This window comes from Lolium perenne, chromosome 2 (assembly GCF_019359855.2).
Source record: "Lolium perenne isolate Kyuss_39 chromosome 2, Kyuss_2.0, whole genome shotgun sequence".
NCBI lineage: Eukaryota > Viridiplantae > Streptophyta > Magnoliopsida > Poales > Poaceae > Lolium > Lolium perenne.
In genome coordinates, this window is record NC_067245.2 from 84185880 (window position 1) to 84208450 (window position 22571).

General features: G+C 47.8%; 1 protein-coding gene and 1 pseudogene across 1 annotated transcript; one reads left to right on the forward strand and one right to left on the reverse strand.

Annotated features, from left to right (window-relative positions):
* Positions 1-2745: 2745 nt before the first annotated feature.
* LOC127333132 (uncharacterized) lies at positions 2746-4211 on the reverse strand (annotated as a pseudogene).
* A 4689-nt stretch (positions 4212-8900) lies between these two features.
* On the forward strand, positions 8901-12336 carry LOC127333133 (uncharacterized). The gene is made up of 5 exons (XM_051359442.2): positions 8901-9265; positions 10140-10203; positions 11133-11297; positions 11595-11660; positions 11757-12336. The coding sequence occupies exons 1-5, from the start codon at positions 8997-8999 to the stop codon at positions 11982-11984; spliced, it is 792 nt and encodes a 263-aa protein (XP_051215402.1). The 5' UTR covers positions 8901-8996; the 3' UTR covers positions 11985-12336.
* Positions 12337-22571: the final 10235 nt, after the last annotated feature.

Here is a 22571-nt window from a genome sequence, read left to right on the forward strand (position 1 = left end):
GGTGTCGATGCCGAAGTCGATGCAGTCGGAGCCATCGAGGACGAAGTGCAACCATAGTTTTGCCAGAACCAGGCGCACATCGGGGACGAAGACATACTCTGGTTTTACCAGGACCGAGTACGCATAGAAGAACTCGGTGGTGACGCGTCGAAGCAGTCGTAGAGGCGATGCCGATGAAGACGTCGTCGAAGCCGATGAAGACGAGGCGCCGGTCCGAGCTTGCCAGGCCCGGGGACGCGTCGGGGACGAAGGCACGTAACGGTGTTGCCAGTACCGGGCGTGCGGGGGTAGGGAACATTACAAAGTGCGTGCCATGTCGGAGTAGACTAGTAGAGGAGGTGTCGATGACGGGTGTCGGAGTAGAGGAGCAGGTGGTGTAGTCGGGGAAGAGGCGAGTCTCGACGACGGGTGTCGGAGTAGAGAAGCAGGTGATGTAGTCGGGTAAGAGGCGAGGACGCTGGCGGCAAAGCTGTAGTGTACGAAGAGGTAGAAGGCGGCTAACCCAGCGGTGACCAGAGGTGGTCATGCTGGACGCCTAGACGGGCGTTGCGGTGAGCGGCGAGCCCAGCGCGACCTGAAGTGGTTGGCGAGCCCAGCGGTGATCTGAGGTGGAGGCGCGGCGGCGGTACACGAAGTAGGCGAGGAAGACCCGGCGGCGTGACGAAGACCATGCGCGGACGGAGGCGACCCGCGCCGAAGGGGCGGCGCTGTGGTGGCCTCAGACGTCGATGCGCGGGGGACGGCGAAGGTGACCGCGTGCGGTGACACCACGGCCTGAGGGGCTGGCGTAGCTGCAGGGCGCGAGTCGGTGCAGCAGCGGGACGCCACCAGCGACGTACGCGCCTCAGAAGGCACGTCGTTGGCTAGCAGCGTGGACCAAAGGCGGCAGCGCTGCGACCCGAAGGGGCGACGCAGCGGCAACCCGATGCTCGATCGGTGGTAGGCGCGTGCTCGGGGACGTGCTTGGCGTAGACATGCGCGGGGTCGGTTGATCAGACCGACGGCGGCACGATACGCGCCATGGCGTGGACGATGCGCAGATCGGAGCCAATGGCGCTGCAGAACGGGACGCCTATACTGCCGGATGCACGGCTGGAACGGTCGGCCTGGGGTCCGGTACGACCGGCCTGGGCACCGGTCCAACCGGCCTGGGGCCCGGTCTGACCAGCCAGGGCCCCGGTCCAACCGGCCTTGAGCCCGGTCTGCCGGCCTGGGCGCCGGGTGACTGGGCGGAAGCCCCTGGATAGCGGCCCAGTAGGCACCGGTTCTGGGCCCGGTTTGGTCCGGTCCGACCCGGTCTGGAAGCCGGTTCGGCCGGTTGTAGCGCTGGGTAATCCGGTCAGGTGGTCGGTCTGCCGGCCGTGGCGCCGGCCCGTCCGGTGCTGAGGCCGGTCGGCCGGGTCGTGGCGCCGGCCGCCTGACGGATCTGACCGACGGCGGCACGATACGCGCCATGGCGTGGACGACGCGCAGATCGGAGTCGATGGCGGCGTTATCGATGTAGTCCCGGTCGATGGCGACGAAGACGGACAGGCGATGGAGACCGCGCGAGCAAGAACAGCCTGATGTGATGCACGTAGGGGCGCCCCGTGTGCGGCGCGTGTGGCTGTGCCGTGCGGTTGATGGCCGGTGCAGGTCGATGCCGTTGTCGGAGTAGAGGCGCAAGAGGACGACGGCGATGGGCGACTCAATCCGATCTATGATCGGTACCAAAAACGAAAAACATCGGTCGAGCGACCGGCGACGCAAAAAGGAAACCAATCTACGGATTGAAAAAAAGGACTCAAGAGCAGCGGATCAACGGATCGGCGGACGAACCCTCATACGGGTTGCGCGGCCCCCGGAGTAGGCCATGGAGATTGACCTCCCGGGGCGGCGCGGGCGGCGGCTAGGTCAAGGAGCGACCATGTTGAAGGATAGAGGGATATGCGGAATATGTTGGATGTATTATTGAGCCTCATGGGTGAGTATATATAGGCGTACAGGAATCATCTTGGAGTGCAAGACAAGACACCAGATCTATCTCTATCCTAGACTACCTAAACCGTCCGTATACTCTAACAATTACAATAGCGAACAATAGCATCAGACAAGTGTGATAGCTATGCAGGTAAGGAGATCATTAGAATTCATTAGAAAAGCTTACCGCTTCAGATTGTGTGTGACGACAGCGACGGTGGGAAGTTGGTATATATGTGTGCGGAAAAGATGTGATGCTTCAGCAGCAAGTACCTCTCCGTTGCGCTTCTCAGGTAATACCGGTACCCAGAATCCAACGGGATAATTCTCTCCATCTGCCACCGGTTGTTGGAACTGTGAGAGCATGTCTAACAGACCCCCTAAATTTCCGCCCCATAAAACACGTGTAGAGGGTCCTGCATATAAAACGCGAGTACTTTTAACCGGACAAAAACGCCTCCCGTCTAGCAGTCCCCGTATACGAAAACTGTAAAAGAGGAATATGCTTCTTTTTTCATCTCTTCGCGCTGCAGCCCCGCCGCCGGACCTGCCGCCCCACCGGACCTGCCGCCCCGCACCACCGGACATGCCGCCCCGAGCTGCTGCCACGCGCCGCCCCGCCGCCTCGCCCCGCTTCTTAGGCCGCGGGCGGCCCCGTCGCCTTGCGCCGCCTCGAGCCGCCATGGCCCCCGTCGCCTTGTGCCGCATCGAGGCCGCCATGACCCCCGTCGCCTTGTGCCGCCTCAGGCCGCCATGGCCACCCTGGCCCTGCCCCGTCGTGGCGCACCCGCCCTGCCCGCGCCGGCGCCAGTTCCGCCCCGTCCCCGCCAGCTCCGCCCCGAGTGGGAGAACGCGGAATTTTGCTTCAAAATTCATCTAGTTTTTTCATTATTTGATAGAAATCTTGATGGGTTGAAAGAAATTGGTAGAGATTTGATAGAATTTAGAGCTCGTTGGCTGGAATTGGTCGCCGGAGTGGAGTTTGTTTGGCGGCGGCGCGACGAGGTCCGGTGGTGCAGAGTGCAGTTTTCACCCCCTACAAGCCCCTCCACCCTCTATAAGTAAGGGGCGAGGGAGAAAATTCCCAGGGCCCTGTATATTTTAGATACGGGGTGAACCGTTTAGGGGGCCTGCTAGACGGCCATTTTCGCCCGCACCCCGTATACCGCCGGAACTATACAAGTCCGGCGTGGTTTAGGGGGTCTGTTAGACATGCTCTGAGGTCCATCGTTGTTGTTTCGCCTGATGGTGTAGTAGAGGTCGAACGTGCCGCCCGCGACATTTTCCCGGAGGGAGAACATCCCGGGCCTGCCTCCCCCCCCGCATCCACAATGGCGATCGGTGGCCTCCGGCAGCCGGGTGGGAGGTCGGCGATGGAGAACTCCATCGTTTTGGTGTCCAGCGTGAGGAGCTTCTCTCTCCAGTCCATCACCCAGTAGAAGCAGCCGCCGGCGTACTGCCGGGTGAAGAAAACAGGGCTCTTTGAGGATGCCGTGGACACGCCAGTGCCCGGTAGCAGATCGGCCCAGCCCTGGGACGCGACGGCTCGCCATTCTCCGGTGGTTGAGGAGAATAGGAAGGCGACCAGCTTGGTTTTGCACTGCGCCATCCAGATGACTCTGAAGGACGTGTCTTCCGCATCATCCTTTTGGCATGGGGGGACGAGGAAGGGCTCGCACCAGCGCTGGAATTCCACGCGTGGCGGCGGGCCGGGTGCTCCACGGAAGCTCGAGGCACCGCCGGTGCAGAGGGTCGCACACCGCGAGGTCCGTGAAGACGAGGGACGGCGACTCCTCGTCGTCGTCCAAGAGGGTGCGGACGAGGAGGACGCGGCCGTCGCGGACGTCCCGGACTTTCCAGCCGTCGTCGTGGGATGGGAGGAAGGAGTAGGAGAAGTCGGCGGTGAGGGAGACGGCGTGGGCAGCGGGCGCGGAGGGGTGGGGCGGGAGCGCCGGATGGAAGCCGTTGTGGTTGAGGAAGCCGAGGAATGGCGCGGTGTGGAGTGAGCGGAAGCGGCGGAGGAAGGCGCGGTCGGTGACGAGGCAGCGGAAGGAGACGCAGGCGGCGGAGGCGCGGACGAGGTCGGCCGGGGTGGGCAGCAGGAGGAAGATCTCCGCCAGGAGGTCGTCGGTCACCGGCAGCGAGCTCACTTCCTCCGCCATTTCCTGGCCTGCCGCCGGTGGTGTGTAGGAAGGAAAGAGCTTTGCCGTTGGCAGATCGGAAGCTCCGGGCAAATTCTGAAGAGCAAAATGGGTTAGCCTGAAAGTCTATGTCTGAAAGCTGCTTCTCGCAGACCATGTCTAACCTTTCTTTAATTCTGCGTGACCAAGTCCAATTTTTCTCTGAATCTCCATGACCAATTTTAAGGTAACAGGAGAAACAAGGAGTAGAATCGATAGTCAAAATCATTTACCTCAGCGGTTCTATGGAAAATTTGAAAGTACAGAACCGATTTAGTACATTTTGCTGCAGAATTCGATGCTCTGGTCCGTAGGTGTTAGTCATGGAGAAGATTATAGTACTAGCATTTGCTCAACAGGTCGAGAATGATGCGCCTGGCGCCCTGGCTTAACCAAGCAGATACACTCTAGATCGTTGTACTGGGATACACGATCGACGGAGGTACTGAAGAATCGAAAACTATGCCGCAGACTGCAACTCTCCTAACGATGCTAGGAAAGAGATACAGCAGAAATAGGATGGGGAACAGACGCGTTTAGAGATGTTTGGTTCCGAGTTCTTTCCTGTTCGATAATTCTCAACAATCTATATTTCACCCACCGTCGGCTGGTCGGCATCCTGTGCTCGATCAAGCGCGAACGTTTTTTTTTTTTTCTTTTCATTTCAAGCGGATTCAATTCAAAGTCTTGTCTGTTTTCTGCACCTATATATTCCGAAAATATGTAGTGACTCCTAGGTACTCATAAACCCGAGTTATTATACATCCCAAAATTTCGTATATTTAGCACTCCTAAAATTCTGAAAATAGTTCTACGGATAGATGACCCACATATGTATGTGCGTGCTAATTTTCATAGTCAAATTCCAAATTATGTAGCTTAGCTAAAAATTACAAGTTTCAAATGAACACTTTAAAGAAAACTTCCTCCTCCCGAAATTTTTGTAACTTAATGTCGGTACACTACCTAACTTAATCCATGACTAATTTTAATTGGGTTTGGAAGTACCCATGTCAAATTTCCTTTACTATATACCCGATAGTTTTTCTTTGGGCTAGCCCTATCCTATCCTCCCCAACCCACATTCCCTGGAAAGGAGCTCTAGGGCCGTCAGTTACTAAGAGCACTAGAAATAGGGTGGCAGGCGGCATCCCACACACGCCAAATTACAGCAAAATAAGTGATGAAATCTGATCAGAATTAGTGCATGGCTAATGAAAAAATTTCACCGCATCTCGTGCCGCTTGCAGCCCTAATTGGAAACCAGTTTTAATTTGTCATACGGGCTCTGACGAAATATACCCCGCAAATGTTCTATTTTAGGGTTTTCATTTGGACGATCCGTTCCCGCCAGCCTGTGTGACACTTTAAAACATTTTTCTGCATTTCAACACATATGTGTGATTTTGGATAACCAGATGTAAACCTGACAACAATATAAACTAAATTATAATTGTTTTAAAGATCACACAATACGACGAATAATCCAATTATGTCAATAGTTTAAATCTAAATAATTAAACAAATAACGAATGGTCTTGAATGCAAATAATGGTTCAGATCACACATGAATAAATAGGAAATAAAATGAGTAAAAATGGGAAAAATATTGCCAATGCAACTAAGTGGTGCTTAGTGATATCATCTTGAAGCTGGGTATGCATGGCACTCTCTTCAATCCGGTCCGGATTTCTTGTTGGTCTGAAACGGCTACCAACATTTTCATAGAAGAAGTTCAAATCAAAGTTCCTCTGTTGAGGGTTTTCTTGTTCCAAAATCAAGCATGACATCGAACAGTAGCAAACCAAGCTTGAACAATAGCAAACCGAGCTTGCAAAGCACCGAAAGCTCTCGCAATGTCTTTTCGGCATGCCTCTCGAGATAGTAGGTCATTGTGCAGGCGTGACCATCGACGATGTAGTTTCAAGCCGGAATATCTCCACTAGCAAGCCTAGCAAAAATATAAGACCTCCGCAAAACAATGATGTGATGGAGAGAACCCGGCAATCCAAATAAACAATGCTAAATCCATAAGAGTCACAATGAATCGTGAGTACTATTTTCCTATTGGAAAAATCAAGTACATACAAGACATCAATATCTACTTCTGAATTTGTTAAAAAAAAATAGCACGATCTACACACAGGAGATCCGGATTGGCAATCGCTATGCTGTGAGAACAAAAGGAACTAGTGGATCCGATAAAGTGCATTAAACAAGCTGGCAAGTTGCTGCAGCCTCTGATCGCACCGAACGGTTCACGTAATGCGATCCCGGCCGTATACGTGTCGTGTTAAATTAAGAACGGAAACGGCGACCGGCTGCAACCAATCGTGCACGCTCGACCCACTTGCGGCTGCACCACGGTCCAGGCTCGATGGACGTACGCCGTCCCTTTCCGCCCACACCACCGTTCCGCCGGCACGACATCCCTTGCCTGATTGCCTCCATCGCCCGTACCCGCTTGCCGACTCGACCATTACCGTGTGAGTGCAGGCAACACTACTGTGGATTACTATTATTAATAACATGATTAAACAAACATAGTAGCTGCGACGTCTACGTACGTGTATTATGTGCACCTAAGCCACTGGTGATATGTCTTTTCTAATCAAATGCAATGTGAATCATAGGATCGGCTGGGTGGGAACGACTGGGCACACTTGCTTGCTTATCATTCTGGCTTATCGTTCCTGCTAACAGCCAGAATGTATAAGAACTGGTGGTTCAGACTTGAAATATATAATATACTCCCTTCGTCGCGAATAAGTATGCATCTAGGAGATAGTACATAACTTAGTTCTCTATTCTATTAATGAGTCTCCATTCTATTAATTGAAGAAGAGGAATGATGATTCGTGGCTGATGTGGATGAGTGGAATGAGGATTAGACTAGCCACAATGGAAGTATCATAAGTAGTGTAATATCATGCATGCTATGTTGGCAGAAATCTGATATGGAGCATTAATTAATGAAGTGAGAGATGAAAGTGATAGTATCATAATATGATACAGTATCATAACACATAGAACTAGAAAACTTAATGTCAAACACATCATGTACACCAATTTGCATTGAGATTCTACAAAATATTAAATATGATGATACTATGATACTATCTTATGATACTATGCATTGTGTGGGTAGTATCATAAACTAGTATCATGTGCATGATACTGATGTATGATACTTCTCATTGTGACTAGTCTTAGGGGATGAAGTTGGAGAGTGATTGCGAGAAGCTAATTTCATTAATTAACTACATCGGTAGTGTAGATGTACACTTTTTTTTAGGAGAAACTTTAAATCTAAACGTACACTTATTTAAGGATCGAGGGAGTACAAGAGAAATAAAATCCATGCACAAAATGGTATGTATGTCAAAAGTATACATATGATTGGTTGCAATTAGTGGTCATATATTTTGAACGATGTATTGTTGCAAATTGCTCAACTAACTTACTCCCTCCCTTCCAAAAAGTTGCTCAACTTTTTCTAGATATAGATGTATCTATAACTAAAATATATCTATGAACATCTGTATCTAGATAAAGTTGAGCAACTTTATTTTAGGAACGGACACATTCGTATATAGATAAAGTTGAGCAATTTTTTTTAGAAACAGAGGGAATAGTTGTAATGATAAAGCCCGAAACAGCTGCTTACAAGAACAAGACAAAACGATTCACCCAATTTTCTTAGCGGAACATGGTTTTCACCCCATACTTGCTCCTGAAAAACTGAGCATAAGAGATAAATTACATAGTTTGAAAATAATAGAAATCAGTAGAAACCTTCAAAGCGTATACGGATCCTAGTTTGACTTGGATGTCGAACCTATGCCGTCCTCTCTTTACTCTCAGCTTAGGAAAACTAAAACCCTAGATTGGTTATAGACAATAGTTTTTGTATACCACCTGTGATTCCTTTTAATTGACTCGAGTTTGGTATGAAATTATACTGAATTCCAAGCCGGTTATGCAAAACCGCTTCGGAAAACCAAGCTAAAAATGCATTTGAAAATTCAAGAGCTTATTAATACATGTGGTTTCATGGTTCCTATTCAGGCAGGATCCTTAGGTTAGGTCAGAAATGGACAACCTTCCTGACTCCTGAGTATACACATACCCAAGTCTATATCACCCAACACAAACACCTGAAACACGAGACCTTTCTACATTTGCGCAAAATGATTGGAACAAACTCCGATCAGAACGAAAATGGAAGACGTCAGAACAGAACTGCCATTCTGTTTGGGTTCGGCAGAACTGCTCCAAGCAACGACGCGACGCAGCATGGACGTTAAGCATAGCGTCAGCAAAAACCTAAAACCTACCTGCCTTTCGGCCATGACTACAAAAATTCAGGTGCACGTCTGGTGCCCCCTAGCGGACGGCTGCTGTTGCCTCGGAACGGGATAAGAACAGAGAGACGTGCAGCCACCTACCTCCACTGACAGGCGGGACCCACCAACCACCACTAAACTACTGCTCCGATCACGCGCGATATTTATCATTACCACACCCGGCTAATTACCCGAATTAACCACCGGTAATCCCCGCTGCTCGCTCACGTGATCCCCGACATCGCTCGCTGAAACGTGGGACCGCGCTGGCAGCCATATCCGTCCGGACCCACCTGTCGGCGCCCAAGAGGGCGCAAAAGTTAGTGTCCGAAAACTCGATCGAATGCGCTGTGCTTTCCCTTCCCCCGATCGGAGGCGCTTAATTAAGACGTTAAAATCCCGGCCGCGATACCCAAACCCAGCAACTACGAAACAAAAGCTTCAGGTTGGTTCAGGACAGCTGCAAGAGAGAGAGGAGAGACGCAGAGGGAGACTGGGAGAGGGAGAGAGAATGGCGGCGACGGAGGAGGCGTCCACGGCGTCGAGGAGCCAGCCGGAGAGGGAGGAGAGCGAAGGGGAGGAGGAGGCGATGGCGGTGCTGGACTTCGACATGCTCTGCGCGTCCGTGGCCATGTCGGCCGAGCGGCGGAAGGGCGCCGCCGGGTTGGCGGCGGCGGTGGCGGCGAGCGAGGGGGGCGGCGGAGGGGTGCAGAGGATGTGGGAGGGGGACGTGGTCATCGATTGCTTCGACGACCGCCGAATCGCGCTCGAGGCCGCATGGTAGGTGGAGCTAACTCTTCTTGCTCTGTTCCATTATGATGAAAGCTGTCGTATTGGTTGGAGGCGTGTGTTGGGGAGGATCTGTTCTTGCTGGTTGCGTTGCCAGGGGAAAAGCTTGGAGTTTCTAGCGGTTTAGCTCAATTTCAATTTCCCCCCTACGGCTTGATTGATTGATTTTGTGCGGATTTGGGGCATAGATTCCACTGTCTTTGTTGCCGAGTCGACAGGCGGGGAATATTTCGCCTCTGCTGAATACTGTTTCAAATGTCATTTTTTTTTCTCAATCCATCAAGATTACAAAGATATATACAAGAAATAATTGAGAGATTTTAGCTACAGCTTTAGTTTTCTGTCTTGGATTGTTGGTTGGTTAGCCGCAGCACTAAAACCCATCATAACTCGACCACAGTACCTGAATTCATCATTTCTAAATGCTTCCTAGCTACAATTGTACTACTCTAGAAGAAACAACAGACATGTTTGAGATAGGTTAGGAGGCAACCTGAGGTCTTTCCCTATTTTACTTCTAGTTGTCCATGTAGAATACTTTTCTCTCATGAATACTGCTTGAAATGACATCTCGTGCCTCTAATTTAATTTTGATTAACAACGATCCACGGGCGATAAGTTATAAAGTTTAACTCGAATACTTCCTAGCTTGGATCGTGAAAGAAAAGTCAACATGTTTAAGATAAATAAGTTTGCGGGGAACATTCCCAATGTGAGGTCTTCCCCCCCTTGTTGTGCCTTTGTTCTATTCGCCTGCCTTTGAAAAAGATTCCATTTTCTGCTCTTGTACTACTTTTCTTTTTGATGTGCAACTGTGATCAAACTTCTCGCTTTAAATTTCATGTTTGCTTGCTACCACTTGCAGCTGCCCATGCTATAGGTTTGGCAAGAACATGCGGAGAGCCAATCTCGGATCTTGCTTTTTTCAGGTACAGATAATACACCGAGCAACTTACTGCTATCTTTCGTCCATTTCTTGCTTGTCATTTTTTTTTTGTGCAAAAAGTTTGGTCACTCTGCATGTAGGTAAGCATGCAAAACATGTTGACGTTAGTATTTGTCACTGTTGCTGGTAGGAGGTAGGAAACTGTCTGTTCAGGGTGTGTTTTTTTTATTCCGTTGCCGAATGCAGAATGTACCTTATAGGTCAAATTTATATAGTCTAGTTGACTATTACAAATACAGTTGCCTGGAAGAGTTGAAGTGTGTATTTTTGTGACTTTTATCTATGTATTCTAATTTCCTCCTAATGCCAGATAGGTGGACAGATTTGTTAGAGTGTCTGTTGTCAAATTCCTGAAATGAATTCCACTTTCATGCTAGTTATTTAGAAAATTGTAGTGGTCGTATGCTTTTACATCAGCAAAGATAATGCACAAGATGTTTGACTTGCGAATGTGAACATCATTTACTTGGATGATTATATATCTTCGTGGACTTAGACCTGGTCAACCTGAATAGCTTCCTGCAATTTTTTCTAGCTTGTGCATCCCCTGAAGGATACGTTATAGTAAGGTTCTCTAGATATATTATATGTTGGAGGGAATGTGACTGCACGTTGCACTTCGTGGAGGGATAGCATGTCTTACTAATTTAGCCGCTAGGTCAGTCCTGAATGTTGATTTCTTGCAACTTTATATTTGTTGTGCTTATAATTAAACTGTTCTTGGAGTTCCTCATCTTATTTATACTACATGAAATATGTTTTCTTCTCTTCAAATATATTGTCAGTTTTTTGTTTTCCTTTGGCAAAGAGATAAAACAAGACTGAATTTACCATAAGTGTACTTGAATGGAGCTTTGTTGTCTTCTTAAGAACTATCATTCACCCTTCTGACACAAGATGAAATCATTTCAGGCAATGGCTTACTTCATTTCCTTAGTTGCTGTTCTGGTCAGCTTAATTGCCTTCTCAGTAACAAGGCATCATGTATATTTATATATGGGACTTGGCTCTGTTATCTTGATAGCAATCTACACCGGTTACTTCCGGAGAAGAATCAGGAAGCAGTTCAATATCCTGGTAAGTATTTCTTGAAATTTGGATTTTTAAATAAAGTATTCAAACAGCTTACAAGTGCATTAGTGTTTAATGCTGCTGACTACGGTGCTTTATCTTCTCTGAAACTTATTGAGTTGCAATATTGATAATTTGTCATACTATTCCACTTTATATGCCATGACTATTTTGCAAACTTTTGAGTAGATATTGGTATATGTACTATAAATAACTTTGAAGCTTGGGAAATGCCAAAGATCCCATTGGCTGGAATCTGTATTGTGATCAAGCTAACCAGTCACCCATTTTGTGTGCTTTCAGGGGACCGATAGCAGTCTAGATGACTGTGTTCTCCATCTAATCTGTCCTTGCTGTACCCTGTGCCAGGTTATATACATAGATATCCCCTTGAAGTCCAAGTTCACTAGATTTGTGTATTTTTTGTTATCTTGACCTGACTGTTGCTTCATTTTGAATAAGCAGGAGGCGAGAACTTTGGAGATGAATAATGTCCAGTGTGGTGTCTGGCACGGGCGGGGTGATACCATTTGTTTAGGGAGTAATGGTGAAGGAAACAAGGCCTTTGCTGCTCTACACAAATCCTCATTTGTGCCTATAAAATCTCCCGAGTTGTGTGGCATGGACAGAATATCAAGTGGTGCTGATGAGCATCAACCGCTTGTCCCGTCAGTGCAACTAGAACATGAGTAAGGAATTGTTACGTTCTGCGGTACAATTCCAAAAGGAACAGGTGGTCCTCTCCCGCGTGTTGTCGAAAGAGGAAAAAGGATCACTCTGCGACGAAATTATCAGTCCTGTAATTCTTTGCTTGTTTGCTGTATCAAGTACGAAGAACTGGCTTAGCAGCAACCTTATGCTGATGACTGGTGCAGTTGGCCTGCTGTTGTAAACACCGCGGTGATAATGTTTATCGTGCACTGGATGTATTAAGGTGGAATGCCATGCCAGTACTTACGTCATGATGCTCAGGGCTTATGTCTGAATCCCAAGTGTAAATGTTTCTTGGTGCAATGATTTCCGGCAACATTGTCCATGAATTCAATTGAATGTTCTGCATCTGTGATACCACCTCAGCACCTCTGTTTCATAATATACTTCGTTTTGAAAAACTAAATCAATTTGCCAAAATATACTATATTGCGGAACAGAGGTAGTATTGTTTTTTTAAATTCCTCCCATTGCTCTTTACTAACACCGTTTACCTTTTTTCTCTCTCTGAGAAGTGAGAACTGATAAATACGTATGTCAAGTACAAACACAGACAGTGGGGTGGGTTTGGCTGGACAGAGCACATCCAGATCCATGCCGAAGATATTCATGGACAAAAACTACATGCTTTACTACATATAACATGCAAAAGGGAAAACTCAGTTGGATCAAATTTTGTGTGTCCAGCCTCCACAGAGATATGTACTCCAGAGCACTACACATGGATTGGGTTTCAGAGGAAACATGACTTTGTTAAGATAAACAGATGCACTCCAGAAAAGGTTAAGCCTTCTAACAAAGTTTTGAAAAGTTGCAATAATACAAAGGCTACTGCCTCCTGCCTAATGCAGAATGGTTCTCCCCCTTTTTACCTTTTGTCCTACTTGTGGGACGACCTTTCAATTTCTTAATCATCTGGGATAAGGAGGAGAGCTCAGTGCAGTGCTTTAGGGTAGTGTTCATAACCTTTGCCAAGCCACTGAAATGTCTGTACGTGTTCTGCATGCGTTCTTCCACGGGGTTTCCGTCTTTAGTTCTCGGGGGCACATTTTTGTTTGTTCTCATGAATCATCATCAACCAAAAATTTCGAAACGGCTCCTGAGCTATATGTTTCTCGTTTTTTAATAAATTTCGAAACAATACTTAAAACCTCAAATTTCAGAAATACACATGTTCATATTTCTGAAATACACATGTTTGAGTCTAGACTTGGTTCTTTGTAGTTTTTAATTAGAGAAACCACGTATTCATTAATAGAAAATCAAGTTACATGAGTAAACAAACGTGAAACTATCACACAGACCATGAGAAAATAGGTGTCCTGGGAACTTTGCAGAAAATAGTGTTTCTTGGCTTCCTGCACAGCTGCACTCGCCGAAGCTAGCAGCCGTCGCCAAAGTCCAACGCTGCCTAGACACGCGTTAGAAGAGACGCCGAGCCTCCAACATTGCCAGATCTAATAGAGCAACATCGCCAATGAGGATTTGTGAGTCGGTGAACGTGCCCGCTGCTTGCAAGGCACATGTAGTTCCGGCACGTCGACTGGCGCACATTCCTGTGCTACCTTGAACCAAGATCTGCCGCTTCCCATCGAAGAAGTCGAGGAATAATGACGGATCCACCACATCCGGACCAACATCCTTTAGGTGTCTGTTTGGCCGTGTTCTGCTTGTAATAAATCTATTCAAGTATTCTTATCTTTGACCTTGAGCCTTCCGTCTAAAAAAAGTATTCTTATCTTTGTTGAACGTGGCAATAAGTTTTCGTTCCATAGTGGGCATTCGATCCCAAATGCCGTATAGCGGGTTTTCTGCTGCTCCCTCGACCCACTTCTTTTTCTTATATCCCCTTTTTTCCCTAGTTGTAACAAACCGCTTATTTCCGTTAATGCGATGGAAAGGGTTCTGAAGCTTGGTTGAAAAAAAGATATATGTACAGATTTTCATCAGCATATCATTTCAGCTATGGTCTACACAAAAGAGAGAAGTATGCGAACTAAACTCAAGTTTATTTTGGAGCCACAATCCTACAAATTAATATGTCATTCAGTAAAAGTTTGCACATATGTGAAGACGTCCACACACATATGCGGAAAAGAAATTGATTTGAAAACTTCTAAAATATATTTATTTTCGTACTTTAGAAAATACCGGACTCGATAATCAAATCACTGTATCCAAGGAACTAATCACTACAATGATTTTCTCATTTTTCCGTAAAGAGAACATATTAGTATCAAGATGATACCCAACTATACTTCGCATTTGTAACAACGTAATGTCAAAATCTAGATGAAACGTATCCCAAAGCGAACAACGACTTTTTTTTCTCGAGAAAACGCAAAGGACTCTTTGCATTACATTTCATTGAAAAGATAGAATTGGTTTACACACCTCCTAAGAAGTTTGCACACAGTTTATTACAGATTGGGGAGTTCAGTGAACGTCCCAGGTTGTTGGCAACACATCTCTGAGCCCTTTTGCGCCTGCAATAACCCAAGTTTTTTGCTTCTTCTTTGATTTTGGCACACAGGTCTCGAGTTGAAGGTTGCACTCCCTCAAAGACACACAACAGAAAAAATCGATATCAGCCGCCACCATTGGCAACACCCGGGGTGTGAACGAGTATACAGGGGCCACACTCAATTTCTCATGATCTGCGTAATTCCTTCTTCTATGGCAGTACACTCAAGCAACTATATCATGCAAAATGTACTTAAATAAGTTTTGGAGAGACAGTAATACTTTAGAGAACAATGCTTGTTTAGACAGTTCATAGGAACACACTATTTGCCAACTCCACCGAGTCTCTTAAACTTAGCGTCCTCAAAATGGAGTCTATAGTGCAAAATCTGGAGGATTTTTTTTGTTGAAATTCAGCTGAAATCAGAGCTCATAACGTATCTTTTCATTTCTTTAAGCTAGCGAAAGAGTTGGCATATTCCAGTCCAGTACTTCTGCATCAGATTACATCTTCTGAAAGTTTAACACGCACAAGACATGTCTGGCTTGACGCCATGACTAAACTGCAGTTTTTTTTATATTGTTTTGACATTTCTGCATGTGAAAACCATGTGTTCGGCAGTGAATATTTGTTGCTATCACATGTGATCAAACCGTCTTTAGCATAGGCATGCACTCCACGAGCTTAATTAAACCGTGTTAGGTTGGTCAAGCTCATCTATATTCCCATTCTAGTTAACTAAGTGCTCTAGAGAAATACAGACTTACAGTGGATGCGATGCTAAAGCAGGCTAAAAGCTATTTTTTTAGTTTAATCCTCTGAGGCCCATCGCCTTTAGGGTTTAACACGACTCCATCTTCTGTTCTGGTATTTCTTAGTGGCGAAGCTACTACGGCAGGACCCATATTAAATCATGTTATGTTCATAGCCATCAACAAAAGACCCAATCCTGCATAATTTTTAAACATTGTCTCCCATGGGTATATCACAGAAGTCACAGCTTTGCCTAATTTGGACTGATTGTGCGTATCAAGATGCATTAAACATCTCACTTTATGCAGTACGCATCTTGAGTGGCGCCATACTAAAGCTCCAAGTGCTCGCATTGACTAGATTAGGGTGATTTTTTTTTTTTTGGCTTGTTCGCGTTATACAGGAATGTTTGTGTTAAAGAAACATGGTGCACTGCTGATTTAGGGGCTGGCATTTGTTAATTCTGGTGGAGGACGCACCTTGAGGTGTAACCGTGCAAGGGTGCTCTACACTGCAAAAAGTATATCTAAAAGTCATAAAAAGTTCTGAAAAAATAATAACATTTACATTGTTATTGAATTTCAGGTCGAGAGAAGTGCTAGTTCGTGCGTATGTCCCTAGAAACTCTGATGTTGCAAATGCGGCCATAATGTTGTGAGTTAAGTGTCCACTAGGTCAACTATCAACTCACAATGTTTCTCAATGCACTGCATATTAGTTTTAATCAAAGTTAAACTTTGTTAGTTTGACCAAGTTTATATGGAAAAGTATTTATAAGTTTTTGTTAAGCGTATCCCTATGTCTTGGGCCGCCTCCATGTTATATACTGAGCCAATAGCTTGGTGTACAAAGTGTTGTTACATATCTTGAGATTCAATAGAAGGAGTACCAACCTTAGGCACTGTGAATGCTGAAATTTTTCTATGTACTTCATCAAACGTTACAGAATTTCATTTTAACCAAAACTAATATGCAATGTATTGATAAGCATTAGGGAGTACTACTTTATCGTAAGCACATACTCCATGAATGTTTGTGTTAAAGAAACATGGTGTACAAAGTGTTGGGAAGTATAAGGACATGAAAAACGAAGTGCAATTCCATGGCGTTGGGCAAACAAATGGAGTAGGGAATTATCGAACTCGCGACCATTCTCACATTGGACAGCTTGCAAGGGCACACATAACTGAGTAAGAGCCAAAGCATGTAGGGACGACATGTGAGAGAAAACTTCTGACTTAAAGACGTAGAGGGTAAACCGCAAGCATACTGAGTAAAATCATCTAGACACACTAGGTAATACTTCAAGCCAGAAATACTCTAAACATGATATGTCCACAAATCACAATGAACTAGTTGAAATGGTGAAGTGGTTACACGATTGGTAGAATAAAAAGGAAGGTGATCATGACGACCTAACTGACAAGCATGACACAAGCTAGTTTTATTCTTATCCCTAGGAATAATCGAAGAGCGAGCTAAAGTCTCCATGACGGGCTGCCCTGGGTGTCCAAGCCGACGGTGCCCGAGTGCTTGATCAGCAACGAGGAGTGTGTGTGGCTGGCTAGTGGAAGATGGACAAATGGAGTAGTGATATCTGAAGCTATTGTATATGAGAATATCGGTCCTAGTTAGAAGGTCCTTCACAGAAAAACCAACAGGATCAAATTCGACGGAAACACGATTATCAATAGTGAACTGACGAATGGACAAAAGGTTCTTGACTATGAAAGGAGCAACTAAAACATTATGGAGGTAAAGAGGTCGAGATGAAGTGGAAACAGGAAAGCATGCATGTCCGGTCCCGGTGATAGTAAGGGAGGAGCCGTTACCTACGACGACAACACGAGAGGAGACAGAAGGAGGGGACACGGTCACACGGAGGTGAGCATAACGGGATCGAAGGTGAAGTGGGAGGAGCCACCAGTGTCCATGATCCATTCTCTGTAGGTGCTTGCAAGCCCATGGTTGGAACTGGTTCATCAACGCGGCCTGATCCCATGAGGCTGTCGATGGTCCTGGTGATGGCGGAGGGGTGGCGCTGAGTCCGTAGGGCAGCGACGCGGCTGCGTAGCCGTAGTTGTAGGAGACGGGCGCCACACCATAGGGCCCCTGCGCGTAGAAGGCATGCAGCGAGGGGGCGTGGCGCGACACTATGCTGGTGAGGGGCGTGGAAGGGCGGTCGGCCGAGGAGACCCCTTGGCCATAGGGCCACATCTGGATGGCACCGTTCCAGGGGTGTCGGAGAAGCGGAGGCCGGAGCGGGAGGAGCGGCTGGCGGCGCAGTGGCCGGTGGGTGGCGTGACCTCTTTGGCAGCATCAATGGCAGCAATGTTCTTCTTTTTCTTGCCCTTCCCGGTGCCCCTGACAGGTGCGCCGGGGCTGGTGAAGAGGGCCGCCGCGGTTCTTGCGCTTCATGTCCTGAAGTTCCAAGAGAGAGCAGCACTGCGCGAGCGTGATCCCTGGCATGAGCAAGATCAGATTGGCGGCGGAGTCGTACTGCTCGGAGAGACCGTTGAGGAAGTGGATCACCATATCGGCCTCTTTGACGGGGGAACCAAGATCGGATAGCTCATCAAAGAGAGACTTGACCTTCTTCAGATAGTCGGTCATGCTGAGCTCGCCCATGCTGACATCGCCAAGCTCGGCCATGAGGTGAAGCTGGCGGTTGATCTTGTGATCGTTGAAGAGACTGTTGATGCCGTTCCAGATATCGATAGCGAGGGGGTCATCGCCCGGTGTCATGATGGCGTCGAGGATGCTGATGGAGACAGACCCATAGAGCCAAGAGAAGACCGTGGCATCCAGGAGAGACCACTCCGGCGATGTCACCTCGGGGGCGGCGTTGTCGAGGTGATCAAGGAGGGCGTACTTGCGGACAATGATGCGTAAGAAGGTGCGCCACTGGCGGTGAACGCCAGTGTCAAGCGCGAGCTCGACGGGGACGTGCCCCTTGATGGATTGCAGGCCGACGGCTTGGGCATGCAGGGAGGTCAGAGAGAACGCCCGTGAGGTCGATCTGTTGGCGGTGGCGAGGGCCATCTTGTTCTTGGCAGCGTCTGCGTCCGCCTGCTCCTTGAGGGCCTTGGCAGCCTCGTCGTGGGAGAGGGTCATGGAGACAGGAGCGGCAGCGAGGCACGAGGGTTAGGGTTTGGTGGTTTCGGCGGTGGCGGAAGAGGATGGGCGGCGCATGGTAGGGTTTTACATCTGATACCATGTAAGATTATGGAAACCACACGTTGTGGTGCCCTGTATTGATCAATATGGGATCAATATATAGAGGTTACAAGGCAGAGTTCGGGTCATACAATACACGGACAATTATACAAGGACTACATATATACAACCGTATATCTATACAAATACAATACGGTTATATATACTAGCAATAATTGACAAATACACTATGCTCTTTACTGGAAATTATAACTTCGGAAATAACATATAGTTCATGTGTAATAAACAATACATGCATCTGTTGCAGAACCATGGACCGCCCCGAGATCTAATACACATACCTGATGTGCTGCAAATCACTAAAATACTGTCAATCCAGGTACACCACTTAGGATCAATACCTTAGCTTGTTGGAGAAATGATCATTTAACTTTATTGTAGGCCTTCTCAAAATCTATTTTACGTAGTGTGAGACAATAGAATTGGGGGAACCGGCTCAACCCTCTAGGGGTGGCCTATCACATTATATATATAATGGGTGTGTTACAATGGTACAATACGTACACGTATACAGAAGCTATACATAGTCTAACACCCTCCCTCAATCTTAGCCACTTCCTAAAGAATCGAGAAGGGTAAGATTGCGCCTACAGGCCTCGAACTGTGGTAGAGGCAACGGCTTGGTGAAGATGTCTGCAAGTTGATCTTTAGAAGAGATGAACCTGATCCGTAATCGCTTCTGTGACACACGTTCCCGTACAAAGTGATAGTCAACTTCAATGTGTTTCGTTCGGGCATGAAATACCGGATTTGCAGAGAGGTATGTAGCACCGATGTTATCACACCAAAGGATAGGAGGCTGCGGTTGGGATATACCCAATTCCTGAAGCAAGGACTGTACCCAAATGATCTCAGCAGTAGCATCAGCCACAGCCTTATACTCAGCTTCAGTACTGCTACGTGACACAGTAGCTTGTTTCCGAGCACTCCAGGCGATCAATGTAGAGTCAAAGAACACAGCATAGCCCCCGTAGATCGCCTGTCATCCGGACTGCCAGCCCAGTCCGCATCAGAATACGCCGAGAGCACCCCATAGGGATTCGGTCGTATAGAAAGGCCATAAGACACAGTAAGTCGAACATAGCGCAATATGCGCTTGACAGCAGACCAATGAGTGTCTCGAGGCACCTGTAAATACTGACAAACTCTGTTGACAGCATAAGATATATCTGGGCGTGTGATCGTCAAGTACTGGAGACCACCAACAATACTCCTGTAGACTGTCGCATCCTCAGAAGACAGAAGCTCACCATCAACAGCAGTAATCTTGTCAGTGGAAGACATGGGTGTAGTAGTCGGCTTACATGTGAGAATCCCAGCCCGCTGCAATAAGTCCAAAGAGTACTTCTTTTGTGTCATAACAAGTCCAGCACCGCGAGAAGCAACCTCCACTCCAAGAAAATAGTGAAGTTGCCCAAGGTCCTTGACAGCAAAATCAGCACCAAGGGAACGAATAAGAGCATTAGCAGCAAACTGAGAGGAGCTGACCAAGATAATATCATCCACATACACCAACAAGTACATAGTGACTGCAGGCTTCTGTAGAAGAAATAATGAGGAGTCAGCGGCAGACGGTGTAAAACCATGAGCACGAAGAGCAGTCGCAAGGCGGGCATGCCAGGCCCGAGGAGCTTGTTTCAACCCATAGAGTGCTTTAGTAAGACGACAGAGATGATCAGGACGATCAGGATCAGAAAACCCAGGTGGTTGTCGCATATATACCTCCTCCTCCAACAAGCCATGAAGAAAGGCATTCTGCATATCAAGCTGCCGAAGAGACCAACCTCGAGTGACCGCAAGAGAGAGAAGAAGCCTGATGGTGGTAGGCTTGACCACTGGACTGAAGGTGTCTTCATAGTCAAGACCATAACGCTGTCGAAAACCGCGAGCAACAAGACGCGCTTTATAGCGCTCAATAGTCCCATTAGAGTGCTTCTTCACCTTGAAGACCCATTTAGAATCAATGACATTAACTCGTGGTGGTGGAGGAACAAGAGTCCATGTCTCATTACGAAGAAGAGCATGATACTCCTGTTCCATAGCCTCTCGCCAATGAGGAATACTCATAGCAGCCTGGTATGTGCGGGGCTCGGAGGACGGATCTGCAATGGCGGCAGCCATACACGCAGCATGCCAGGCGACAGTACCGTCAGTGCGCTCCTTGGGGCGAAAAATGCCACTTCGGCTGCGCGTATGCGGGCGCAGCACAGGAGCTGTCGATGTCGAAGGAGCAGCCGACGAGGGGCTGGAGGACGTCGACGGAGAGGGCCCAGCCGGCGAGGGGCTGGATGATGGCGATGACAGTGACCCAGTCGGGGAAGGACTGGGCGATGCACGGCGCGTCGGAGAGACTGAGCCAGGATCTGCCAAAGGCGTCACGAGCGGTGAACTGCCCGACGAAGGAGGCAGTCCAGGAGAGGCTGGCGACGAGGACGAGGCAGGCGTGGGGCTCGGCGGGGCAGGCCAGGTCCGGGGCGAGGCCGGCCCAGTACCAGAAGGCGAGGCAGCCCGCGGCGTGGCGGGCGGGTCGGGCGAGCGTGCATGGGCGCTCGGACCGAGGCCATGCAGGGGCGCAGGACGATCGACGTGCGCGTCGGATGGCAGCGGCGACGAAGGTTCTGGGACCTCCAGAATTTCCAAACGAGCTCCACGTCCAGTGCCTGCACCATGGTTAGGTAATAGTACAGGAGAATATGCAACATCATCAAATTGGTCAGAGGCAATGGAAGATGAATGCAAGGAGGGAGACTCATCGGTGGAGACAGGAAGTTTGGCAAAAGGAAACACACGCTCATCAAACACGACATCCTGAGATATGTAGACACGATTAGTAGGAACATGAAGACATTTGTAACCTTTATGAAGGGAACTATAGCCAAGAAAGACACACTTTTTGGACCTAAATTCCAGCTTGCGTTTATTATATGGGCGTAGATGCGGCCAGCAAGCACAGCCAAACACTTTAAAGAAAGTATAGTCAGGCTGTTCATTCAAGAGAAGTTCAATAGGAGTTTTCATGTTAAGAACACGTGTGAGAGTACGGTTGATGAGAAAGCATGCAGTGGTGAAAGCATCACTCCAAAACCGAAAGGGAACCGATGCATGGGCCAAAAGAGTAAGACCAGTTTCAACAATATGACGATGCTTACGTTCTACAGAGCCATTCTCCTGATGTGTATGTGGACATGCTAAACGATGAGCAATCCCAAGCGACTGGAAGAAGGAGTTGAGGTTGCGATACTCACCACCCCAATCAGACTGAACATGAACAATTTTATGCTTGAGAAGGCGTTCAACATGTTTTTGAAACTGAACAAAAATATCAAACACATCAGATTTGCGCTTGATAAGATAAAGCCAAGTAAAACGACTGTAAGCATCAACGAAACTGATATAATAATTATGACCACTAACAGAGGTTTGGGCAGGGGCCCATACATCTGAAAATACAAGCTCTAGAGGATGTTTGACCTCCCTAATAGACTCCGAAAAAGGAAGTTGATGACTCTTCCCCTGCTGACAAGCATCACACACTGCTACATCTTTATTACTAGGTGCGGTAGGAAGCTCTTGATGACGCAAAACATGGCGAACAATAGGAGTGGCAGGATGACCAAGACGAGCATGCCACTGTGACGGCGAGACGCGAACTCCACTGAAAACGCGAGAGACGCCAGGATGCTCCAGACGATAGAGGCCCTGGCATAGACGCCCACTAAGAAGCACGTCCCTCGTGTCCCGATCCTTAATAAAAAGATCAAACGGGTGAAATTCACAAAACACATTATTGTCAACAGTGAGTCTAGGAACTGAAAGAAGATTGCGCGTCACAGATGGTACTCTAAGAACATTGCGAAGCTGAAGACTCCTATTTGCATGGCTAGTGAGAAGGGATGCTTGACCAATATGGGAGATGTGCATACCTGCTCCGTTGGCGGTGTGGACTTTGTCCGACCCATGGTAGGGCTCGGTGGTGTGGAGCTTCCCCATCTCACTCGTCAAGTGCTCTGTTGCCCCAGAATCCATGTACCAATGCGGATCAACGGAATAGGACTGAGTGTGCCCCTGAGACTTCGAAGGCGGGGCGGGGCGATCAGCCATGGCGGCTTGACGCG

Coding starts and splice junctions, on each gene's coding strand:
- LOC127333133 (XM_051359442.2), top strand. CDS start 8,997: ATGGCGGCGACGGAGGAGGCGTCCACGGCGTCGAGGAGCCAGCCGGAG. Junction 10,204..11,132: donor TCGGATCTTGCTTTTTTCAG/GTACAGATAATA, acceptor AAATCATTTCAG/GCAATGGCTTACTTCATTTC. Junction 11,298..11,594: donor GGAAGCAGTTCAATATCCTG/GTAAGTATTTCT, acceptor GTGTGCTTTCAG/GGGACCGATAGCAGTCTAGA.